The sequence below is a fragment of the Trichoplax adhaerens genome, genomic scaffold (genome assembly GCF_000150275.1).
Source record: "Trichoplax adhaerens TRIADscaffold_2 genomic scaffold, whole genome shotgun sequence".
NCBI classification, from domain to species: Eukaryota; Metazoa; Placozoa; class Uniplacotomia; order Trichoplacea; family Trichoplacidae; genus Trichoplax; species Trichoplax adhaerens.
In genome coordinates, this window is record NW_002060944.1 from 8,069,244 (window position 1) to 8,093,760 (window position 24,517).

A 24,517-nucleotide genomic window follows, 5' to 3' on the forward strand; every position below is an offset into this window, starting at 1 on the left:
TATATATATATGCGATCGTAGAAATTCAAGCTATTTAACCTTCAAGTTTTCATCATGTGCTACTTAAGTGTCTTAAAAATTCTTTTAATTGACTGCCATGTGATGAACTGTAAACAGTTTCAGTATGATGTATTATAAGCGGCATCGTAAAATAACTCCCAATGAACAAGTTAAAAACCACGATGAATTTGGTAGCATAATTGTATCAATCTAGTAAATGTTTTACTGTGCGGTCCAACAATGATATAGTAATCTTTCTAGCGATCAAATACTTGCTACGCCCAAATATCTTGACGATAGCGCTTTTCTTTCATCATCGTTAATACTATCTTTGAAGCCTCCTCCTTAGATATACCTTTATTACCCAATTAAGTTGGTACATAAAAAAATATTTGTTATCATTGTTGTATAAGGCAGGGGCTTCTCGATTTATTTTTTACTTTGGGGTAAAAAAAAATTGAGAAGTCCTTGTATAAGGATGCTAATCGAAAATTGTTATTCCAAATTAGAATTTTTGTCATCGTAAATTGATCACACTCTACCTTTATTACGTTCGATTAAATCGATAATCGTATTCATAACATCCTTGGCCATTCCTTGGGCATCACTTCAATTTGTTCGTAGAATAAAAATTTATTGGTGTGAACACATGCGTAGATAATTATAGCAGTAGCCCATAGCAAAATCATAGATTATTTTTAAATGAATGTGTCATACCCGCAGACATATACTAATGCCGATTCTTCCAATAGAAGCTTCACGACTTTATCAGATTGTTGCCAAAGGCATTCTTGAACATATCTTGGAAACTTCTCGCTTAAATTTTCTTGCACTTCTCGCGAAAATGCTACATAGTGATGTGTTAGTATCTTTCTATGAAGATATGTATTTATGTCATTTCTGTATAACGAAATTAAAAGTAATGAGACAAGGCTTGAAATTATCTCTAATTTAATAAATCCAAAATGATTATATTGACGATTTACTTGTATAAATAATCTCGATCTTTATGTCTGCAACCGTAAAATAATAACCAAGAGCCATAATGAGCTGTTTGTGCCATGTCATTCTCTATTAACCACCTGCAAGTAGAAAGGCATACGATGGATATCCACATTTAAATTTAGCAAATGATACAATTCGGATTAAACGATGTTCGTTGGCAACACATTTAATCAGTAATCCTAGGTAAGTAATGCGTATACCTGTGCTCCAAAAATCCGACATATGGCGATATCCCAGTACCAGCACCAATCATAATTAAAGGAATGCTCTTATCATTGGGCAAGTTAAAATTTTGATTCCTTCGGCTACTGATTCCAATCTAACGAAATTATATATTTTTAAGCTAGTTTATTCTTTCAACATGACTTCTTGTTACTAAGTTAATTTTTGATACGAAGAAATTTGTTACAGTAATAACCTTTACTGTTCCAACATTATTGCCATGCGATAGCTGTGGTGAATGCAGATGTTTCGTTATAGACTGAAGCCATCCAGAACACAAACCTTCCCTACCAATCAATTGGATCAAGATTAGGTTAGTAAATTTACAACCAGCATGATGCTTAACTATTGCTTAGCCGAAATATTACCTTAGCCCCCTTGTAGCGATAGAAGGAGGTAACTGTACAATAGTAAACGCAACTTTCATGATTTTCTTACCCTCGATTGGGGAGCTATTATGATGATATCATTACAATTAGCTTAATAGTGTTTAATGCCATTAATAGTGATTTGACCTACTTGACGATAGAGTATGGGCGGGGCTGCAGCCGTGGTAGCAGTTCTACTCATGCAGATCGTAGACAAAGTTCGATTACAGAAGATAATATTTCGAGAATATAATTGTCGCATAGTAAAGCAATACCGTACCTATTACTTTAATAAATGGTGGCCTACAAGACGGAAACGTGGCCAAAATATCCAGAAAAGAGATAGAAGAATTGCATATTAAATTGGTGTAATCGTTTCCTCCTAATGCATAAAGACCATTTATTTATTAGCTTACTTTACTCGATACTACAACCGTATATGTGTACGTGCTATCATATGCAATATTAACTTTCCATGCAACAAATTCATGCTTAACCTTCGCGACTAGATAATTGGAGTAATCTTTTCCTCTCGTTTTGATTTTCCGTATACTCTGCTAACATACGTAAAGTAGCCTAGACAAATACAAAATATTGATATGTTATAGATGTTGCGATGCTCCTTCATCTGGATATCTGTGAAATGAACTAAGACCTTTTTAGGTATGCTTCGTATATCGCAGTGAAACATTAAAGCTTCTTTTATAGTACAATCTTTGGGAATATGATCAGGAATCTTTGGAACTAAGTATATAAAAGCAAATAGAATGAAAATTCTTTATTTCTCGTAGATCTGATCGTTACATATTAATAGAGCTATTATGCTATAGATGCTTACGTCGTTTCTTAGTTTCCGACATAACCCGTAAAGTAAATGTCCTATTACGTATGTCGATAAGACCCAACCTATATTGTTAAATATTTAAATTATACCATGACGAATTAATGAATCCATCATAAGAATTGAGAATATAGCTGGTATTATTCAATTTCAGATACTTCCAGGAAGATACCTTGAAATAATCCAGTTTACTTCTTCTTCATTATTAGGGCAGAATACATTAATGGAATCTCCCGGTAAAAAATCTATGCTTTCATCCTAATTGTTTGATATACGTATATTTAGGATAACTAATATCATCTACAGCACATTAAGAATATGCTATAAATAAAAAATTACAATTACGTTTTGACAGAGAACTAATTCTAAAACTTTCTTTATGGCATTTTCAGCAGTCAAATATTTCGCTTCCTGAACGTTGGCTAATATTATATCTGTACGAGCTCCTATACATCTATTTACATAATCGCAACTTGCGGTATTGTCGAGCTATCCGAAATTAAAGAAGGTAACGACAAATATTACAACAAAACTATGATGATTTGACAAGATATCATCTATATATGTGTCAGTAATACCATATCAGTATCGGCTTGATCCGTTTCCGATATTTCAATATTTAAATATGGCATTGGTAATGAAGGTAGCTTTAAATCTTAGTAATAAATGCGAAAAAATAAATGAATATCACTTAATATTTAGCATGCCGTTGTAATAAATATATAATTTAAAAAATTGCAAACCTTCAGGAAATGTCGCATCATACTCTTTCAGTTTTGATTCTAGCTGGATAACTTCATGCATACCAGCTAAAAGCTCTTTAGCGTTTTGTTCCAGAAGCTGTTCTGGTGCAATTTTCATTGATTCCGTATTTTCGGAAAGTCGGTCAATCGTGTTATTTAAGGAGTCCTTAGGACTACCTGTGGCATATGTCTCTTCAGTATTAGAAATATTACTACTGCCCGATAGGATTTCACTTGCTTTAACTTGATTATCCATACTTATTGGTGATATGGCATCATTAGAACCAGTCGTCGATATATTTACATTATCCTTCAATTAAAGAACATACCATTATATGATTTACACCCATTGCAGCTCATTCCTTTTATTACTTTCTATACATAAGATGAGAAACTTAATTTCCGTATTATTGGTACGTAATTGCAATACTTTCTGTAAAGCATCCCATAATCCGTCTTTCCACGGCTCTACAACAATCTCCAACCTATAAGTAGGGGCAAATATTATCATTATCAACTTGTAAATAACCCGGTATACACAATGTAATCCTACTAGTACTGTAATAATATAATACCTACCCAACTGCATCATCGGCGCATCCGATTGGATAAAAACTGCTTGCTCCTAACGTTTCCAGCAGGCCATTCAGCGTTTTACCGCAGTTACAAAAATTGTTGTAATTAGTATCTCCAAGGCCTAACAATTTGCAAATCATGTACCATAAAGATGAAAAGAATAATTCAACCATTAAAAATATTTTCACGTGTTTTAGGAACAATAAACGAAAGCAGAAGTGAGCCATTTTTATGAAAGATTGCTATAACACATACCCAATAGTGCATAAGATAGGTTGGATAAATGATCCTTAGGTACACTTTTACGCTTAAGTTTACGGATAAATTTGCCAGCATTATCCGGAGGATCTCCATCACCGGTTGTCGATATGACGAATACTGCTTTCTTGACTTGAGTGATATTAAACTACCCCAGAGCAACATAAGTCCACGTTAGACATTTAATCTATTAGTATGTCCTCTTGTGTTCAATTAGATATCATATACCTACGTATAACTTAACGAAATTATGCATCTAATAACAGGCATGGTTCAAATATCAATCGATGGTGACATTATAAGCTATCAGGAGGATCTTTTAACACCAGTAGTCGATACGACATACACTATACAATACTACTTTCTTGACTTAACTGGTATTAAATTGCACAAGAGTGAGATAATCCCATGTAGCTCGTAGAGAACTAATTTACGAGAATTTCTTTGCGCTGAATTATAATTAGATATCATGTACTGTACATATTTGCATGTATATATATATATATATATATTGTCGAATTATTTATCTAACAATAGGTATGGTTTAAATAACGGGTAGATTTTCGCAATTAGGCATTAGTGATAAAATTAAGCCGATTATTAACGTGATTATCGAAATAGATATGAATTATACTGTACCATTGATTGCTAGCTCGATACAGTAAAACTAAAGCTGGAAAAATAATTTATATCTCATGAAAATTCTCTAGAAAGAGTAACGTAATCTCTATTAGATAATAGCAACATCTATTAGATATGCAGTACAGTAAGTCAAAGTACAACTCATTGGAATCCTACAGAACAATGATTTGACCTCAATTAGGATTTCTTAATTCTATAGGATAGACCACGTATAAATTTGAAGTAAATTATGCCTCATTCATTAATATACTGTGCATATTATGGATCCCTTTTAGCAATATGACTACATTATACTGTACTATGTACTCGTGTTTTGGAAGGCATTGTACGAGTATATGAACGAGTATAGAACTTACTGTATTCAATTGCGAATGCAACATGTCGTTGTTGTGAGTCGGCTAACTACATTACCACTCTATGATTAAACATGACTAGTCAGGTACTACTAGGTACTACTAGTTCCATTAGGAACTAGCTGCACAGATAAATTCAATCCAAATAGTACTATTTCATCTAGCACTGACCTTTTTATCATGTTGATCTAAGCAAAGCAACTTGGAGTCGAAATGACGATCAAGGCATTGCTGATAGATATCTTCGGCTATCGTTTGAGCTTGGCCAGTTTGAGAGCCGTATAAAACATAAATAGTATCAGCACAACTAAAATTGGACATGGTGATACCTCAAGCATATCCTCTATACGACGCTTAATAAAAGGGTCTTGATTTGAAATGTTAAAGCAATTTAAGATTTATGCATGGAATTCAACCCGGCAACCATTGAAATCGTTTCTGTGCTGGAGAGTCGTCTAATTCTAATGTTATATAAGCTATACTACGGCTGTGCACTGAAGTATACTACATTAGCCTGTCATGGATCAACGCGTGCTACCCATGCAAGAACACAGGTGACGATTCTTTTTCTATGCAAACGACTGACATCCAACTACTACATGATACAGTATACAGTGCCAAAAATTTTGAACCGGCCGATCCTCTCTGTCCGGCTATCCGGTTACCCCCCATTCATTTTACCGACTTGATGTGCTTGGTGTGCGCATCCTCCTTAAGCACTCCCGCCAGATTTCAAGTCAAAAAACAGGATCCTCGACAACATTTTGCCTCAGAGTTAATCCATCCAAAACATTCAAAAAGAACTGCTGAAATTAGCTGCGACTAACCCTGGTAGAAATCGAACAAGATGACTTTGCTAGATGATTGCCAAGAGCACTTTGCTTCTCGCGATCTTTATCAAATAATTGGTGTGGATAAATCGGCAAGTTCATCGGAAGTTAAACGAGCTTACTACAAGTTATCATTGAAAGTCCATCCAGATCGTGTTGATGAGGTACGGTAAGAATTCGCCGTCCTTCATGTCGATAATAATTACGTAACTATCGTTAATTAGCTATGCCATCATTCTACAGTTCTACAAACAGGGTTATCTGCAGTATAAAATGAGTAGTATTGCGGTATTTGTCGCTCTATGCTGTATGAATACTTCTCGATAGGACATTGGTCAATCAACATGATCTACAGTACGCGTACGAGTATATAAATAATAATAATATACAGTATAATTAATCTAAAATAAGATTTAGATAAAGTTCGCGTGCAATGCTGCAACCTAGAGGACTCATTTAGCAGCCTTATTCACTGGTCCACTCAGTGCATTTTTACAGACCAGTTATTTAAATCAGTCTAACCGGAAAGCGTTTTGTTAAATAACAATAAATATGATAATGTTAGTGTCTTGATGATATGTACTACTTTCCCCTGAAGTAAATTAGAAAGCAGGGGCAAGAAATAAAATTGCCTCTTATAGTACGTTATTACGTGACTTATAAATACGTTAATTCAGTCACTATTAGGTATATTGTTAAAGGTAGCCTAGCGGTAGCTATAATTCAACCTAGCGTACTCATAGTAACAAATTCACATACAGTTTTTGCCGTACTGCAGGTTGGTTAGCCTTGAATGTCGATGCATTGCTTTGCATATTCTTGATATTGCAGTATAGGTAGTGTACATATTTTAACGGAATTCGCAGTCATCAAAATAAATAAAGACATTGAACTGGAAAGTGATAAACAGCAAGAATTAGGATGTTTTTATCTTCTACTATTCCAAGATGCTATATCCACTAAATCAAACTATTTATACTACTTTTACTTACAGTACAGTATACCATCAACAAGACCGGAAATAGCTCAATACTTGACTTCTGAATACATTAATATAATCATTTTTAGATTTCCTGACAAAAAGTAGACTAGTGCTGGAGTAGCCATTATTTAAGATTAGAATTACGAGATTCTTATGCTATATCAAGCTTAAGCCAAATTTCCTTAGAAGCACACTCATCGCGTACTAGTGGCATAACACGCGGTCGTATTTTATTATAGTAGCTGCAGTAGACGCAGGGAAATACTCTTTCAATTTATTGTACACAAGAAGATATAAAAAGGGGTTTGAATAGGGTACATTTACAATTGAATGTAGGGAGAGCGAGAAAGTAGCACCAAGAAATTTCAAGTATTAGGTCGGATACACAGTGTATTATCAAACTCTGACGCTAGAGCTCTTTATGATGAATCCGGTGAAATTCTCGATGAAGATCTACCTGAAGCGCAGCAAGATCGTGACTGGAGCCAGTACTGGCGATTACTATTTCCAAAAATTACTTTAAAAGATATTCAAGAATTCGAAACGAAGTATAGAAGTATGCTTGCTTGTTATAATTTTGTAGAAATTTCACCTCTAATGCTCATCTTCGTGTACACGTGCAAGGAGCTCTGCATCGATTGTCAGTAATTTGTTAAACTTAAACTAAATGATACATAATTATTCTGAATAACTTAAACTACAACACTGTAAATTGCAATGCTGTACTTAAGAATCAGCTACTGATGTCTATTAACGAATTGAAGATCTTACACAAACCTAACTTATATTTTAGCGTCCATAAATGACGCAAAGTTAAATCGTTTTCAGCGTAGAACGTACGTATACGAATATACTGTGCACGCAAGAATAATCTCAAAATTTTACACCTATTATTTATTACTGGAGGTTCAGCTTAATAATAAAATACATCTTCGTTGATATGTTTCCAGATTCTGCTGAAGAAAAGAATGATTTGATTGGATACTATGTACAGCTCGAAGGAGATATGGAGACGATCATGGAAAATATGATGTGTTCTCGAATCGAAGATGAGAATCGCTACTACAAAATTCTCAATCCACTTATTGAAAGTGGTGAACTTCCAGAGTTTAAATCCTTTCAACGTGATTCAAAAAAACGAAAGAAAAGGAAGAAAAATGTAATTCCCTCCTATTCTTCATTGTACCTTAACGGATTATAACATAGACTGGAGACATGGTGCACTAAATTAATTATTGTTTATAACATAGTCAGAACTTAATATGTTTGTATTATCAATTACACAGGCTGAGAAAGAAGCAAGAGAAGCGACAAAATTAAAGCAGGAATTAGGCATTAATGAAAGTAACGATTTAACCTCAATGATTCTAAAAAGACAGGAAAATAGGATGCGACAATCTGAGAACTTTCTTGCATCGTTAGAAGCAAAATATGCTAACAGCTCCAAAAAGGGTAAAAAGAGAAAATAGTTCTCTGAAATTTTGAATATTTGAAATTTTTTCGTTTCTGTAATGATTTAAAATAGTGTACGATGCCCATTTCAAATGAAATGTAAATCACCATCAAATATTCTGTTAGCTATTGGATAAGGTATACTACCTAACATATCAGGATACCCTTTAATATATACGTATGTACGAACTCGTATAGCAAATCATTGAGGAAAGTGTAGGTTTATTTTTAATTCTTGAAATTTGTAGTTAATATCTTGTTGCTGTTGACAATTTTCTGACTGTTATCGTAAAACCGAACAGACTTTGCGTGTATGAATTCAGGCTAACATAATTAGCTCTGTGAACTAGAGTCATGCATATGCTAATTACATCAGGTCTATATCTGTGAAATATGCATAGTATTTATTTAAAATCGTTGTAAATTTAAATTAAATTTAATAAATAAATTTGCATTGATTTCGAATAAGTTAAAATATGATAATCCGAAAGAAAACGGAGGCAGTTGTATTGCTATTCTTATTTATCAGTGAGATATACATAGAAATATTCTTATCAAGCTTAAAATAGAAAGATCACCTGATCAGGTATAGAAATGAAGATGCTATAACACACAAAAGATGCCATAACAACGTGCATATGTTGATAAATCATTCAAGCAAGTTACCTATATTTAAGAACTAAAAATAATACCATACAGTTTTAGACATCACCGGAGGATGTCAAGTTGTCATACACGGTTGCTACTACGAGCATATAAACTTAATTATATTATGTAGCTCACTTGTGACGTTAAAGAAGCAAATTTAAATTTAGTGTGTGCGACACTCTGCCGTGAATATTTGCAGATAAAATTGCCATCGTAGCTAATATATAAATTGTCAATAACAATTACATAATATAGTTCTATTCATAATTTCGTGCTATAAAATAGTCGTTCCATAATTTGCAAGAAATATCCAATAGGTCAGTCTTCCGTGCCTTCTATAAGTGTATCATGGTCATAATCACTGTTGGTGAAAATTCGAATTGTATTCGTCACGATGGGGGTAATCTTGATCAAACCTTTGAGCATGCCACCACCGCGGTACCTAACATTTCTATATAAAAAAGTTAAAGTCCATTGTTATACTATGTCATCAAAACATAGTATGCTACGCATAGCTATAATTCTTTATCACACGTCTAATCAAAAGACGGCTACAGGCAATATTGCCTATCTGGAACATATGTATCATTACTAACCCTGGTTGATTCGATATTGGACCGGCATCGTGAGCAGCTGGAAGAGTACGTCGTGGTTGCTTCGATTTTTTGTTGGAATTTTGAATTAAACTTAATATTAGTCGATATAACACGATAAATGGAGTTAACAGCCACCACAAAAAATCTCTTAAATCATCCTTCCATGACGCTTGCTCATACTCTTCCGAACTTCCCTACAACCCAAATCATTGCATATATTGAATGAATAAATGGTAATCACATAACAGTTTGTTCAAGGTTGCTTAAGACGCTTTAATCTCACTAGATGATCATTACCGGTAACACCATCAAGACAGCGCTAGGAACTAGATGCAACGATTCTAATGATTCCAAATAATAATCGTCAGTGAGTTGTTTTCGAGGATGTAGAGTAGCCAAAGTAAAGGGTCCAAAGTCTGGTCCAACATACTAAGTGAGTGAAACAAATACCACTATAATTTAACACAATACTTTGAAACAATTAACACACACACTCTATTATTCCTTTCTCTTATTGTAGTTACATTGTACCTGTGCAACATGTGCAACGACATCCTCAAGCAACTCGTGGGAGTGAAATTCTCGATTCATTGAAGATCCATCCGGAAATCTAAACTGTATTTTACAGGTCTCATTGGTGTGATCTTCAGTCGTAAAGCCACCGGTATCTACCATTGGCATATTAGCCGCTTCTTCTTCAGCTTTTTGTCTTTCCATCAACATTCTACGCTTTTCTTCAGCAGCTTCTCTTTCTCGCTTTATTTTTTGGTCAACCGGTTGCTTTATTTCCATATGCAATGTAAAAGTAAATTTAGTTATATCTTTGCCATATTGTGAATTTTAACTATAAGCACTATTAATTGCATTTCAATATAAGTCGTTGTTATTTAAAATATTGCAATACCTCTGGTTTACTGGCCGGCTTGCGTCTAAAATAAAAAGTTGATCAAGTTATATAAATTACTTACAATTTAAAAAAGCAATTAAAGATGCAACTCCCAAGTATTTTTTATTAAAAGAATGGATACGCGAGTATAATACACTTGGACTATATTTCGAAAACTGAGTAAGCGTATGGTATTATAAAATTTCATTAAAACATTTATAATATTGCCTTCATTTTGTATAGCTACATATTGTAAATGTATATTTTCTATAGGCATAATTATTGCAACTACATCCTAACTCACACATAATCTGTTCCAGCAAAGATTTAAAGATGGATATTATTATACTTTAGCTTTTTTCTGTATATGCGAACTTTAAATGTATTGAGGCCATACTAGGTCAAAGGTAAGTTTACTACGTATATTGTGATTTCCACTCAAATGTACGTTAAAGGAATAATATGTATTAAAATACACTCTAATTATGCACAAAAGAAACATTAATGATCCTACGACAAAGAAAAAAGTTACAGTAACCATCTTACCCTAAACCGAAGAAGCCGGCTTGTGCAGCTGGCGGAGGTTCTTCGTATTTAGTCTGATTATATCCTGCAGGCTGATTTACTGATCCACCAGCAGCCTCAATTGATGCTAAGTGTTGTTGATGAACCTAACGATATTAAAGTGGCACTTTTGCATGAAGCTTTCAATTTTCAAAAAAGCCTTATCATCAGTTGGCTTAAAAGTGTTGCTTACAATTATATTAATTCCATAATCAATAGCAATGATACTTACTTGGATGGCTTCATTAGCTCTAACTAAAAATTGGCTTGGCTGGATATTTCCAGCTAAAATTTCAATTGGCATTCCATTTTGACCTACGAAGTATGTAGATGGTACGTGCAAAACGGGATCTGATATATGCAAACAACTTAAATTAAGGATAAATAGCTCAGATAATCGCTTATATGTACAATTAATGGATTTAATACAAGGACTAAACAATTTTTATTGTCGTATAAAAGGGTTTGCACTAACGTTTAATCTAATATTAAGATGGATGATAAGAATGAAATCAGTCAGCCGCCTAGATAGTTAATTTAATTATGTGATATGCCAGGGTATTTCTAAAGGGAAGCTTTAAAGCGTAAAATATACAAATAAAAATTTCTTTTACCAAAATCTGAAGGTTTAATCAAAATAATAGGAGCTTTAATAAAGTTATAGAAAATTAAAATATTTTTACCCTTTCGTAAAATATCCTTCTCAAGTTACAATTACTGTTAATTTTAGAATGATTTTGGTGTGTTACTATACACGGTACAGTAATCACTTTAAATACGAACGCGGATTCAGTCGCGATATTGTTTAATTAGTCAGTTTGATAAAAGTATTGATTTGCTTACAAGATATAAAATCCTGACTAGTTATAAAAAATACATTTTTAAATCTCAGGGTCATGCCACGAAACAGACACTTCGAAGTTGAAAGTCTCGTGATTTTTAATAAACCGAATAGTATCAAAAATCCTACTGTACTTACTGTAGGATTATCGTTTTAATCTTGAAGACAAGAAAGAAAAGGATACATATTTGGCTGAATTGCTTTCCTTCTTTGCTGAAAGTTATAAAAAGAACGAATTTAACACGAATTATACGATTTAAAGGGTGGCAAATCCTGGCAATACTCATATTTCAAACGTTTTGATATACAGTAGAGTAATTAACCGCGAGTTTTATACTCAAGAATGAATTGATTACATTTCAATCAAGCTGATCAGCAATATTCATTACCTGTTGACATCAAATCGGCATGAAACGAAGTGCTCTTTCGACAACATTTGTACCTAATAGGTTAGAAAAGTCAGTATCAGAGCTAAATCTTTATGTTGAGTATTGCATAAACTCGTACTACATCATAACATACTATACTATACAATTTCTTATATACTGTATAAGAGTATGGTCATTATCTTAGTACAGTAGAATAAAAGTATTATGATAGTATTGTATTTACATCTTCTTCTTCCCATGTTTTCTCCATTTCCTTTGAAGCTTGGTTTGACCCTAAATGAATCAATAAAAGTAATGATGATCTATCGATGTAGGTCCATTTATGTACTATGCAAAGTTTCAATCTTTCATGCAAACGCCTATTTCTACTCATTCTAAAGTATTATAATGATGAGGAATGAAAATGTATAGCTGTATAAATAAGCTTCTTAACGATATTCTCTGTAGGTAGAATTTGAGATTCAACTTCATCTTGCTTATGGCTAATTATTGTAACCATAATGGAATACACTGCCGGCTTTGATGGCAAAAGTACGTACAGTACAAAAAGTACGATCATTTACTATGCGTAGTCAAGAGTATGATTCATCATCATTTACTTTTAAGTAGACGCAAAAATTGTATCTATATCAACATTGTTCAATTTACGGTATATTTACTGTGTAGTCTACTCCTCTGATACTGGTTCACAGCAAAGCATACGATATTATCCGCTTTTTAATAGCGTCTAAAATAGCAAAAATTAACAGCATAAAGTTACAAGCCACTAGGGTAGAAGTTTTACTGCAATATTGATCTATGCATGAATAATTTTCCTCCATCATTTGTATGTATATCCGTCACATTCAAGCTCTACGCCTTCCTCTACTCAACTTGTTTGATACGATTAGCAACTGATTTATAGTAAAGTGTAAATCAGGCGCGGCAATTGGCGTCTACAATAGTAGCCATTAGCGGCAGGCAAGCATAAGCATTAAAAAATTATTATTATCACATTAAACGATGCATGAACAATTTTTCTCCATCATTTGCATCTGTATCTACATGGTTCCATTTTTTTATGCCTCTGTTTACAGTATAGTCTATTTCTGTGATACAATTTGCAATTAATTTCCAGTAAAGTATGAATCATGAGCGTCATTAGTGTCTAACATAGTCGAAATTGAGTTAGCAAGACGAAGAGCATTTGTCAAATTTTAATTCAACATCGATCGATGGCAAGGGAAATTTTTCCCCTACTATCGCACTAAAATCATCTTACCATGCATGTAGATCATAAAGATATATCGCTTCATTTTAGCATAAGCGACTGCTTGAGAAATTGTTCCAGTATACCACATTTTAACCGCAATAATGATATGAAATAGATGGAAAAAAGACGAGCAAGATTGCAACCGTATGGTTCCTAAGCGATGCAAGATCGATTTGGCCAAGATAGAAACTGAAACGATCCCAACTAGGCATCGTCTACAGTATATATAGTACAGTACAAGACAGGAAAGATCCTGACGACAATGTACTGTACACTGTACATTATTACTATTATTGGATTTTCTTAATACCTGTCTGTATATTGTATTTGCTACTCTTGTTTGCTACACTATATAGTATACAGTATGGTCGTCGTTGAGTGCTATTTCGGCTGGTTACAATCATCATCGTCAAGCCCAACTTGCAGTATGATTCTACTCCACTGGACAAAAATTAATACGGTACATATATTACAAGGGTACTATCTGAGTATCAACCCAATAATGCATCTTGCAAGATTGACTGCAGCAGACTGTCGATGCATGACTCATACATCGCTCAATCACCCATACAGTCCATCATGAACAAGATGAGCACCATATCTAGATGGAGAGGGACGCCAATTTGCTAGCTCAATTCCTCTACCATCATCGAAGATCGTCAACGAGAATTGCTATCCATGAGATCAGTAAAGTCCTCATCAGTTCACGATAGCTCTATGGATAAACGATCGAGAGGATGCAATCTGTATGCAGTATGAAATGGAAATTAATTCATCATTTGACTATCGAATGATGGGTGGGGAGATGGTATTTGATTCCTCCTGCAAATGGCCGAATAATAATTATTAATTAGTAGAAGTGAATAACAAGAACGGCTAAGGATGAGATCGTTAAAAGGTCCATATCTATTAGGGCCGTGGGCATGATGGGGGATTGTATTCAATTCCTCCTGCAAATGGCCGAATAATAATTAATTAATAGAAGTGAACTACAAGAACAGCTAAGGATGAGATCGTTAAAAGGTCCCTACCTATTAGGGCCGTAGGCATAATGAGGGATTGTATTCAATTCCTCATGCAAATGGCCGAATAATAATTAATTAATAGAAGTGAACTACAAGAACAGCTAAGGATGAGATCGTTAAAAGGTCCCCTATCTATTAGGGCCGTGGGCATGATGGGGGATTGTATTGAATTCCTCCTGCAAATGGCCAAATAATAATTAATGAATAGAAGCGAACAACAAGAACAGCTACGGATGAGATCGTTAAAAGGTCCCCTATCTATTAGGGCCGTAGGCATGGCTTGATATGAAATTAGAGATGCAATCTCTTGCAAAATGTGCAATTTATTAGCAGCATGAAATAGGAATCGATCAATAGCTTTATCGCCTGGCGGTAATTGAATGCTTATAATATTGACAAAAAAAGTAGCCAACAACTACTAAAGCTGAGATTGCAAAAACCCACTGTCAGATACGCCTGCTATAAAATTAGATCAACACTACCTACAAAAGTATGCAATCGATTGACAGTAGGAATTAGCAATCGATCGATGATTCTATTTTCAAATGGCAATAGTTAGTCCAACCCCTCTCCTGCATAGGATGCTATCATGACAAAGCAGATGCTTGTCTTGGGCGTTGATCATTCCTACCTAAATAGGTAGCTGTGAGTCATTGCATACTCTCCCTACTCACTTAGAGAATGATGGCTAAGAGCACAGGAACTAGCTGGTAGAAAGGTGTGACGGAATCGTAGGCTGTTCAATCCATCAGCCCTGTAATGATTCAATGAAACACCATTCTATTGATTTCTACACTTTGTGATTTGCCTTAATTAAGAGACTGGACCATATGTTCACCATGACGTGTTGTCATGAATAATCATATTGCTACGGTCATGGTAAAACTAAATGATGACATGAGCTATTTTTAGTCCTGTAAATGATTCTAAAAACTCTGAGCTGAAATAAACACTGCAACTTCTCATTTGTTAACACTGTGACAATAAGTAGAGATAGCAAGAGACTACCGTGACACTAGGTGATATTTTCCATCAAAGCCTATCAATAGATCAATCTTTAAAATAATGCAAGTAAGCCAGTGATTCAGAATGCTGCACTAAATATTGAGATTTTAGCTTAACGAACGCGTTACTCAAGCAAAAAATAGCTTAATCCATCACAAAGTAAAGCGTCATGATTAATAGCTTAAAATGAATATGGCCAATTGGTCATGTATACTACTAATAATTATAATCTAATGGACAGCGTCCTTATTCATCAATTTCCATTACTTGCATTTCATTCGTGATTAGACAGATTGCACCATATGACTTCTTAGCGTTGCTATGGCTTATAATCATGTACTAGCCAGAATTATATGAATAGAAGTTGTAACTATCTTCGATATTCACCATATGACTTCTCAGCCCTACTGTAGCTTATAACCGTATAGTAGACGTTATTACATGAACAAAAGTTATAATTTCATTCGATATTGTCCGCTTACTGTACAATTACTGGGCAGCTACTTGACTAACTAATGATCTCAAAAAGTAGGTCAACACCAAAGACACTTAACTAGAACGAATCAGAAATACATATTTTTAAATTCCATATTTAAAATATAGATTAAGTAAATGAGAAATTTCTATAGCAAAGCTCCTCCGTTCGCAAGATTTCCTATATAGTTGTTATCAGTTTAAAAAATAATAATTATAATCTGTTACTGCGGAATTGCAGAAATATCAACATAAAGAGAATACGCGATCATATATTAAGCAATAGTACCCTCATGAAATAGTAAGTAAAATTGCATATTTCGCTACTGTAACAAAAAAAACGTAGCTTGCCATAAATAAATTTTATGAATAGGTTAAAATTTTTAAAGCTAACTAACTGTTGCTAATATCTATTCTAGAACAGAGACATATACAGGGGCATTCTATATGAAATCTTGCGCTATTGTAAATGTCTTATCCTGTTAAATTTTCGATTTGTTAGACTGATTCCTATCTGTAGAGCTTACCGCTTCGCTAATAATTATATTATTACATTTTAGAGTATACTCTAGCAAAATGTAGTATATAAATAGTTCAAGATATAAATAGATCATTCTAAACGGATTTTATGCTTTAATTATTTTACTATATTATTCAGGATTTAACTCGTAAACTATTGCTTCTGATCATAATATACTGATACTATCCTTACAAAACTGTTGCAATGAATATATGTTATATAGAAAATGTACTATAATAAAAGATTACTCCGGAATGATTCAGCATAATGTTACCATTGAGTAAATTAGTGTACAATAACTGTACTACTTTGTATCATCTTATGATTTATGCGATATAATTGATCTTAACATATTGAGCTGTAACACTTCAGTATGCTTAGTAGTACATCATCTACAATATTTTACTTTACTGGTTAATTCGATCATACTACCAGTAGCTATTAAATTTTGATTTTCACTATTCAAATCTTGCCATCCTAAAGAAGCAATGGTGTGTGATTACATAAGCATATATTTTACTATCAGATAGAAATAAGCTATTGTTATGATGATTCTAATTAGAACCCATGATTAAGTTGTTATTGTCATCAAGTGATAATAAAATGTTTGCTCTCATTCAGAATGTTTGATATAGACTATTGTTCAAGTTGACATCAGCAACAGGAAACATCTACGTCAGTTGAGATTGATTCAGGCCTAATTAATTTCTATAATAAAAAGGGTGTCTAATTTATCCTAACCTACTTGCTTTTCTAACTAGATTAGCCATAGTAAAGAGCGTGCGCTTTTCCAAAAATTACTATCATAGCTGTAGTAGGTTAGAAGTTGATCTTACTTAGCTAGACGATTGCTGGCATTTCCTACCATTATTTTCCTCATTGATGTATCAGATCGTATCTTATTGAAAAGAAGGAGTTATATTACAACGATTATTGAACCTGCCTACCGGACAGAATAACTCGATCTTAGATTAACTATCACTACTTTGTTCATTTTAGCTGACTGATATTTTCCTATCTATCATCATGGTCTTAGATGCTATAAGTGAAAATCAAACTGAATCAACATTTCAACGTCGTAATAGTTGGCCACTTATTGAAGAACAGCAACAAGATAATTACAATCAAGAAGGTAATCTATGTCAGCTAACAACAAATCAACGGCGTATCTTACGTGATTTCCGACGACTATCACAAGCAGTCGTTAGTATCCCCAAGAAGGATTCTCTTAAAAAATCCTATCAATCAATTCATTATGTTGCCGCTAGAGTAGGAGGAATAGCTAAAAAATGTATAGGGTTTTTATTTCAATATGTATGGGATATTGTTTCGGCAGATTATGCTTATATTTCAGAACGTGCCGATTTAGAAGGGAGTTCTGCTATGGATTCTTCTTTAGCCAATCTGTTGAAAAATGTTCGCTATGAAAATTATCAATTACGATTAGGCGATGATTTGTATGGAAACATTGTTCGTATGCCGTGGAGTTATATCTTTAGCCTGATTGCGGCGGCTTATTTAGCTGTTAGTATAATCTTCACCTTTGCTTATTTCGTAGCCGATATTCTCGATCTGGATCTGTCTTCTTCAATTTGGCAATGGTTTGTTTATAGCTTATCGACAACAACGTGTTTAGGTTCAGACAGTCTTGATTCCGATCGTGTCCATCTTTTCATCTTATTGATTGCTAACTCGCAAGCATTTGTATCCCAATTATTATTAGCATTTGTCACTGGAATCGTTTTTGCTCGTTTTTCTCGAGGACGTAGTCAAATTCGCTTTGCTGATAAGTTAACAATAAACCCAGTCAATGGTATCGACTGTTTGCAAGGCAGATTAACTCCATGTCGGCCACGATTTGGTGTTATTGATTGTAATTTAAGGTTATTCGTTTCCAGACCATATCAGAGTAAAGAAGGAGAGCACGGTGTAAGGACTAAGTAAGTATGTCTATACTCGATGATGGTCTTAGTGTTACAAAGATTAGTATCATTTTTCCCCTAAGCTATCGCATATTTGACACCGATCGTTATCAGGAATCCCACAATTTAATTAATAAAATAGCATGGCTTTATTAATGTTATCTAGTTGGCATAGGATCAAGAAAATTGCACTTTGTTCTTTAAATAAATGGAATAGAAGAGTTCATTTAATATGTACAATTCCAAATTGTAGACAAAAATGGCCAATTCTTAGCAATTTCATGCTAGAAAACATAATTATTAAAGCCTCTAGCAATTATAACCACAATTAACAAAATAAATTTAAAGCATAGGAAACTAATCCTTTCTTAATTGCTTATTATGAAGGCAAGTTCCTCTTTTAACTGAAACTCTACCAGCCATGTCAATAATGTTAAAGTTTACTCATCGATTAGACGAATCTAGTGAAATTCGCCAAGCAATGGAATTGGGTGAAGATTATTATTTGTCTATTACTATTACTGGGGTGGATGCTTGTACTTTAAATCCTATCTTTGATGTGAGAAGATACAAAGCCAATGATATCATAAAGTTAGTTTTACTACTACTATTAACCTAAATATACGAAAACAAATGTGTGTATATATAAGTATAGAGAACACAATATAATCTTTTCTAAATCGTTAAATAATGCATTCCACGACGAAAGAAAAAATTTTTCGAGTTAATGCGTCTTTTATATTATTTCTGACCTTGTTGAGATTCATATACTAATAGTAGGTAATATTAGATTCATAAGTAAATTACCTTAAGTATTTAGCAATTTAGCTATTATGTATGTCCGACTTATTTCCTACTGTTTCTTCGATAGAAATTATAGATTTATCGATATGATTGAAAAGGTGAAACCGGAGCCTGGATTATCTCTATGCCATTCTAAAACCGTAATCGATTTCAATAAATTAAATAAAGTAACTCCTATAAAAGAGCCCAGCGAAAGTGACGATAAAGATAAAATGGACTAACAATAATCATTATTGAACATGCGAACAAAATTTAACGAAATGAAAAATTATACCAATCTGCTTGGACAAAATAGTATTAGATATTAAATCAATTGCTTGGTTTTAATCAAAGGGAAGGATCTGATGAAGACCCGGATAAAAAGTGATGTCTATGCAATAAATGAATATCTTCAATCGTCTTTTGCTTTGTATCTACACACAAAGCCTGATTTATACTTCGAGAGTGGCCACATCGAATACGAAAGATAAAATAAAATTGAATTTTCTACCAAATCAATTGTATAGAAAATCAGAACAGTATTTGATTGCTGCTCTAATAATTTTATTTCTTATATGTATTTATCATACCGTATCGAAAAAAATTTGCCACATCAGTGAGTAATTTACTGCACGAAGATAATTAAGAATGTTGCATATATTCTCTTTCGAATTCTGATCAATGTAAAACGTTAACTGAATTTGGCATTTTTAGGCCCGCTATTAGCAATAAGACATTAAAGTTTACGTTAATCATGAATACGGGTAGCATTAAATCACATTCATCGTTGTAGCATATTTGATTAGAATCTATTTATTTGTGTCATTAGTAATGATGATTTACAACAGAAATGCTTATGACTAGTAGCCAGGACAAATGTTAACTTAGTGGCATTGGTTATTCAGTATCAGCTAAAAATACGTCAATTTTATTAATAAGGATAATATAAATCATATTTATCAATCTACTGTATTCAGGTATTAAATTATTTATTCGCGTTCTTGGCAACGATGATAAACAAAGAGATAACTATGCAAAAAAAGTATTTTTAAAAATTAAACTTCCAAAAGCTAGCTATGAAATCTAGGTCGGAATTAATATGAATAGATGAATCTTCTAACAATGTGATGCATAACTAATTATTTCTAGACGAGAGATATAAAAATTTAACTCTTACACGGTATTATATGACAATATTAGTAGCTACAGCAGACTACAAAGATTGTATATATATACCTATGTTATACATCTATAAAATAGATAAATCGTTACAGCAGCTATTGAGTAGAATTAATCATTTCTATACAGAGAAAGAGCTTTACCATGGTTATAAAAGAACTTATTATTCGCTCAAGAAATGATGATAACTAGCTTAATTAGCAACGTTACTATTGCTTAAGGTATTAATTAAGCACGATAAAAGTCGGAATCAAGCTATCATGAATGAATATGAATATCAATTGTAATAGTAATTAATTGCAATCTAATGCCATAGATGATAACTTGCTGATAGAACGGTCAAATTGTAGCTGTTTAGCTACTTTAACAGTCAAATGTCATGGGTCTAATTACCGAGAGAAACCAATAAAATACATAGAAAAGCAAATAGTTTCTTATCTCATATCACGCTAATTAAATTAAACTACCGTACATTGAATCGGTTATTGGTATAATCCCAATTGTGCAGTTATCAAGATCTCCAATTACGTGTACCCTATCAAACTGGAATTAGTTAATAGTTATCAACTAATTTCTATAAAATAAATTACAACTGGTGCCTGTAGCTGTCATCTATTTTAATAATACAATTCCCATGCTATAAATACCACATAGCGAGACATTCTACCGCTATCGGACTGTAATAAAGAAACCATGATATAGTTCGAATTTACTAGTGTACTAGATGAATGACCGCCAATATAATTTACGACAATGAATAAATTTATTGTTAAGAAATAGATAATTATCTAAAAATAATAGTTAAATGGTCTCCCATAATAATAATTTCTTGGTAACATCTTCTCGTAATGATAGGACTTGCTATTACATGACCCTCAATCGCGTTAGTTCAATAACATTTCGGTAAACGATTATTTGATTTCCTGTTTTCATAGCCACGTATCGATGCTACTATTTGACTACTTTATCTGTAACAATCCATTGTAAATTAAGTTCATGTTATTCTTTCTATAATTTGTCTGCCTAATATTGACATCGACTGAGATAATTCCATCTTGATAAAAGTATCATTTCCTGTTTAATAGGTCTTAGCATATGTAATTCATATCATTTGTTGTCAAATCGGTGGAAAGAAAACGAATCGTTTCTTCACTCACTTACAAAAATCACAATACTAGCCGAATACATTACAAATGGCCGTCAATTTATCTAGTTCTGATCACCATCTTACTCAATATGAACGAATAAGGCGTCGACTTAGTTTGCCTAATTTTCAACAAGATCCCATCGGTGATTCTATTCATCCTTCCGATCTAATTTCAAGTCAAAATCAACACCGATTTGGGCGTCATTATCGACGTGTATCCGTGGCTATGAGTAGAATATCGGAAAGAGATTCAATTCAGAACAGTTTACGAGCAATCAGAAACATGATTTCTGCCATATACCAATTTATCAAGAAATGGGTCATGGTGATTATTCAGCACGCTTGGGATATCATTTGTTTGAACTATGCGACTATGTCTGAACGTGCTGATCTTGAGGGACGATCGGCTATGGACTCCTTTTTAATTAAAATTCTAAAAAATGTCCGCTATCAAAATTATCAAATTCGGTTAGCTGATGATTTATATGGTAATATTATTCGCATGCCTTGGAGTTACATCTTTGGATTAATCGCTATGATGTATTTATTTATTAGCGTTCTATTTACATTTACTTATGTAGCCGTTGATAGTCTTGATCTTCATTTGGGTTATTCATTTTGGCACTGGTTTGTCTTTAGTTTATCAACTACAACATGCCTTGGCTTAAGTAATCTCGATGCTGATCAAGTTCATATCGGCATCTTGTTAATTGCTAACTTCCAAGCATTTATATCTCAACTATTACTAGCCTTCATAACTGGTATCGTATTTGCTCGTTTCTCACGAAGACGAAGTCAAATTCGATTTGCTGAAAAGTTGATTATAAATCAGATGGATGGTATTGATTGCATTCAAGGACGATTAACTCCACATCGGCCTCGATTTGGTATTTTTGATTGTAACATTCGATTGTATTTAAATCAGCCCTACGTTACTAAAGAAGGAGAATGTGGACTTAGGACAATGTAAGAATTAATTTTCGCTATATGTTAATGGAAGCCATGTTTAAAAGTTTCAAAGGGAGCGTTTACGATTTTACTTGATTTGTTGATGATAGGCAACTCTACAGTAATAATAGTAATTTCTTTTCATTAATTATACAAAGTATTAAATATTTTACATTCATTTTTCTACTATCATTAGCTAAAATTTACTTCGTTATGAACGAAATGATATCGTTGATCACAATAGTTGTTTGATTGGACTTATGAAAGGCAATGACTAAAAATAATGTCTAATCTTACTATTCTAGAGAGGTTCCATTATTGATAAATAATGTCCCAACCATGGCTATCATGATGAAGTTTACCCATCGATTAGATGAATCTAGTGCAATCAGAAAAATGATGATAGACCCTAACAGTGATTTTAGTTTAATGACAACTCTCTCAGGTGTTGATGCTTGTACTCTAAATCCAATTTTTGACGTTAAAAGATACCATCGAACTGATATCAAAAGGTGAGCTATACTTTATTATTCTTTTTAAACTTTAAATTATTAATATTTAGATATAAATTGAATTTGAAATTAGATAAATTGGCATTCTTTTAATATTATAATTATATAATAACGTTATTTTTACGGGATCATTTGTATTAGAGATCACAGGTTTGTTGACATGTTGGAAAGAATTTATACGAGTGAAACCGAAAGTGAAGTTCACATCGATCTCAATAAATTAGATCAAATCATACCAGATCAAAATGGAATTGAAAAAGCGAAGGATAAACAAACTAAAGCATAAAATAATAATCGACCTGAATTTCTACCTTGGATAAGCATACTATCGTAATAATCTCTTCTGCTAATTATAATTATTACTACACTCTTACTGCATAATCTTAATTTTTATCCTATATTACACAAAAACTACAATCTAGTAATTACGTCCAATAATATTGAAAATTTATTTCAACTGCTTATTATTGAAGACATTGAAGAAATTCCTATGGTTTAAATAAATAATTCGAAAAATTCCATCATTTTGTAATATGCAACTTTAGATACGCAGTTTGGTTTAGAGTTCATTTCTTTGAAACTAAAAACCAAATAAATACTATTATTAATAAATTATGTAACATTTAAATCACGCCAGAAATGAGATAATGAAGTAATTCAATTGTCATTTTTAATTGGCATGAAGAACCATTTCCAATATCAACCAATAGTTCAAGATTTTCCTATATTTTAAATACTTTGTGCAATGCTACCGTTTGGTAATAGCCCAGTAGAATAAGGTGCTTTATATCTAGAGCTTATGCCATCGAAATTGAAAGTAAAATTTCACCGATAGCAAACAAAAACTGAAGAAATTTCTAATATTAAAAGAAATATGAATTTAAAATATCTAATAGTTCTCTCAATGGTATTGAAGACTTATTTCTAAACATATTATTTCTGAAATCTTTTAAAAGAATTTCTCCATCTTTTAAACACTTTGAAGAGCTCTTTCATTTTGTAATTACCAAGTTGAATGCCTCACTTTATATCTAGAGCTTGCAACCATAAAACTGAAAACTATGTTTCTATTAGTTACAATCCATTGAAAAACTAGAGCAACTATTGGAATTAGGAAAAGCCAAGGCTAAAGTAAGCTAATGGATGGAAAAGCTATACCATGGTTGAGTAGCAATCTTGACTGATGTCGCTGCTATCCCTTGAAATATTTATTACTATTTAACACAGCATGAATCTCATATGTATCCTAATCTATACCAATTTTTTCAATTTTCTAGTTATACTGATGGCATTCAAAAATTTTCTGCCTATACTTTAAAGAGCTCTATTAGTCTATTACCGTCAAAGAAGGCCCGTGGCATCGAGTGATGTGGCCTGCTATTCTGTATCATCTACAATACCAAAAGATTATACTGTGATCGCTATCATTTTTGTAAGTGCCAAATTAGGGAAAGCATATTACATTTATCTTGCCTATTACTATATGACAGATACCGGCAAGGCTAAAAGATTTCGCTGAAGACGTTATCATTCTGTAATTATCGAATTAGGGTA

At 33.0% G+C, this 24,517-nt stretch overlaps 5 protein-coding genes across 5 annotated transcripts; 3 read left to right on the plus strand and 2 right to left on the minus strand.

Moving 5' to 3' along the window:
• Nucleotides 1-275: 275 nt before the first annotated feature.
• On the minus strand, nt 276-5,329 carry TRIADDRAFT_21300 (uncharacterized protein; the record flags this gene model as incomplete). The annotated part of the gene is made up of 19 exons (XM_002110105.1): nt 276-355; nt 543-607; nt 718-900; nt 987-1,082; nt 1,206-1,324; nt 1,424-1,514; nt 1,596-1,679; nt 1,747-1,792; nt 1,876-1,977; nt 2,093-2,171; nt 2,251-2,339; nt 2,434-2,501; nt 2,609-2,694; nt 2,782-2,843; nt 3,180-3,489; nt 3,526-3,664; nt 3,759-3,876; nt 4,011-4,161; nt 5,180-5,329. 19 exons carry the CDS (start codon nt 5,327-5,329, stop codon nt 276-278), a joined length of 2,118 nt encoding a protein of 705 aa, XP_002110141.1.
• Nucleotides 5,330-5,855: 526 nt separating this feature from the next.
• Nucleotides 5,856-8,289, plus strand: TRIADDRAFT_21399 (uncharacterized protein; the record flags this gene model as incomplete). Its single annotated transcript, XM_002109576.1, has 4 exons — nt 5,856-6,002; nt 7,157-7,376; nt 7,771-7,979; nt 8,107-8,289. 4 exons carry the CDS (start codon nt 5,856-5,858, stop codon nt 8,287-8,289), a joined length of 759 nt encoding a protein of 252 aa, XP_002109612.1.
• Nucleotides 8,290-9,238: 949 nt separating this feature from the next.
• On the minus strand, nt 9,239-13,536 carry TRIADDRAFT_53813 (uncharacterized protein; the record flags this gene model as incomplete). The annotated part of the gene is made up of 11 exons (XM_002110106.1): nt 9,239-9,371; nt 9,517-9,710; nt 9,814-9,945; nt 10,048-10,296; nt 10,421-10,445; nt 10,949-11,073; nt 11,199-11,334; nt 11,946-12,020; nt 12,197-12,249; nt 12,420-12,469; nt 13,458-13,536. The coding sequence occupies 11 exons, from the start codon at nt 13,534-13,536 to the stop codon at nt 9,239-9,241; spliced, it is 1,251 nt and encodes a 416-aa protein (XP_002110142.1).
• A 3,962-nt stretch (nt 13,537-17,498) lies between these two features.
• Nucleotides 17,499-19,419, plus strand: TRIADDRAFT_53814 (uncharacterized protein; the record flags this gene model as incomplete). Its single annotated transcript, XM_002109577.1, has 3 exons — nt 17,499-18,412; nt 18,782-18,985; nt 19,266-19,419. The coding sequence occupies 3 exons, from the start codon at nt 17,499-17,501 to the stop codon at nt 19,417-19,419; spliced, it is 1,272 nt and encodes a 423-aa protein (XP_002109613.1).
• Nucleotides 19,420-21,549: 2,130 nt separating this feature from the next.
• TRIADDRAFT_53815 (uncharacterized protein) lies at nt 21,550-23,249 on the plus strand (the record flags this gene model as incomplete). The annotated part of the gene is made up of 3 exons (XM_002109578.1): nt 21,550-22,469; nt 22,757-22,963; nt 23,105-23,249. The coding sequence occupies 3 exons, from the start codon at nt 21,550-21,552 to the stop codon at nt 23,247-23,249; spliced, it is 1,272 nt and encodes a 423-aa protein (XP_002109614.1).
• Between the last annotated feature and the right edge of the window lie 1,268 nt (nt 23,250-24,517).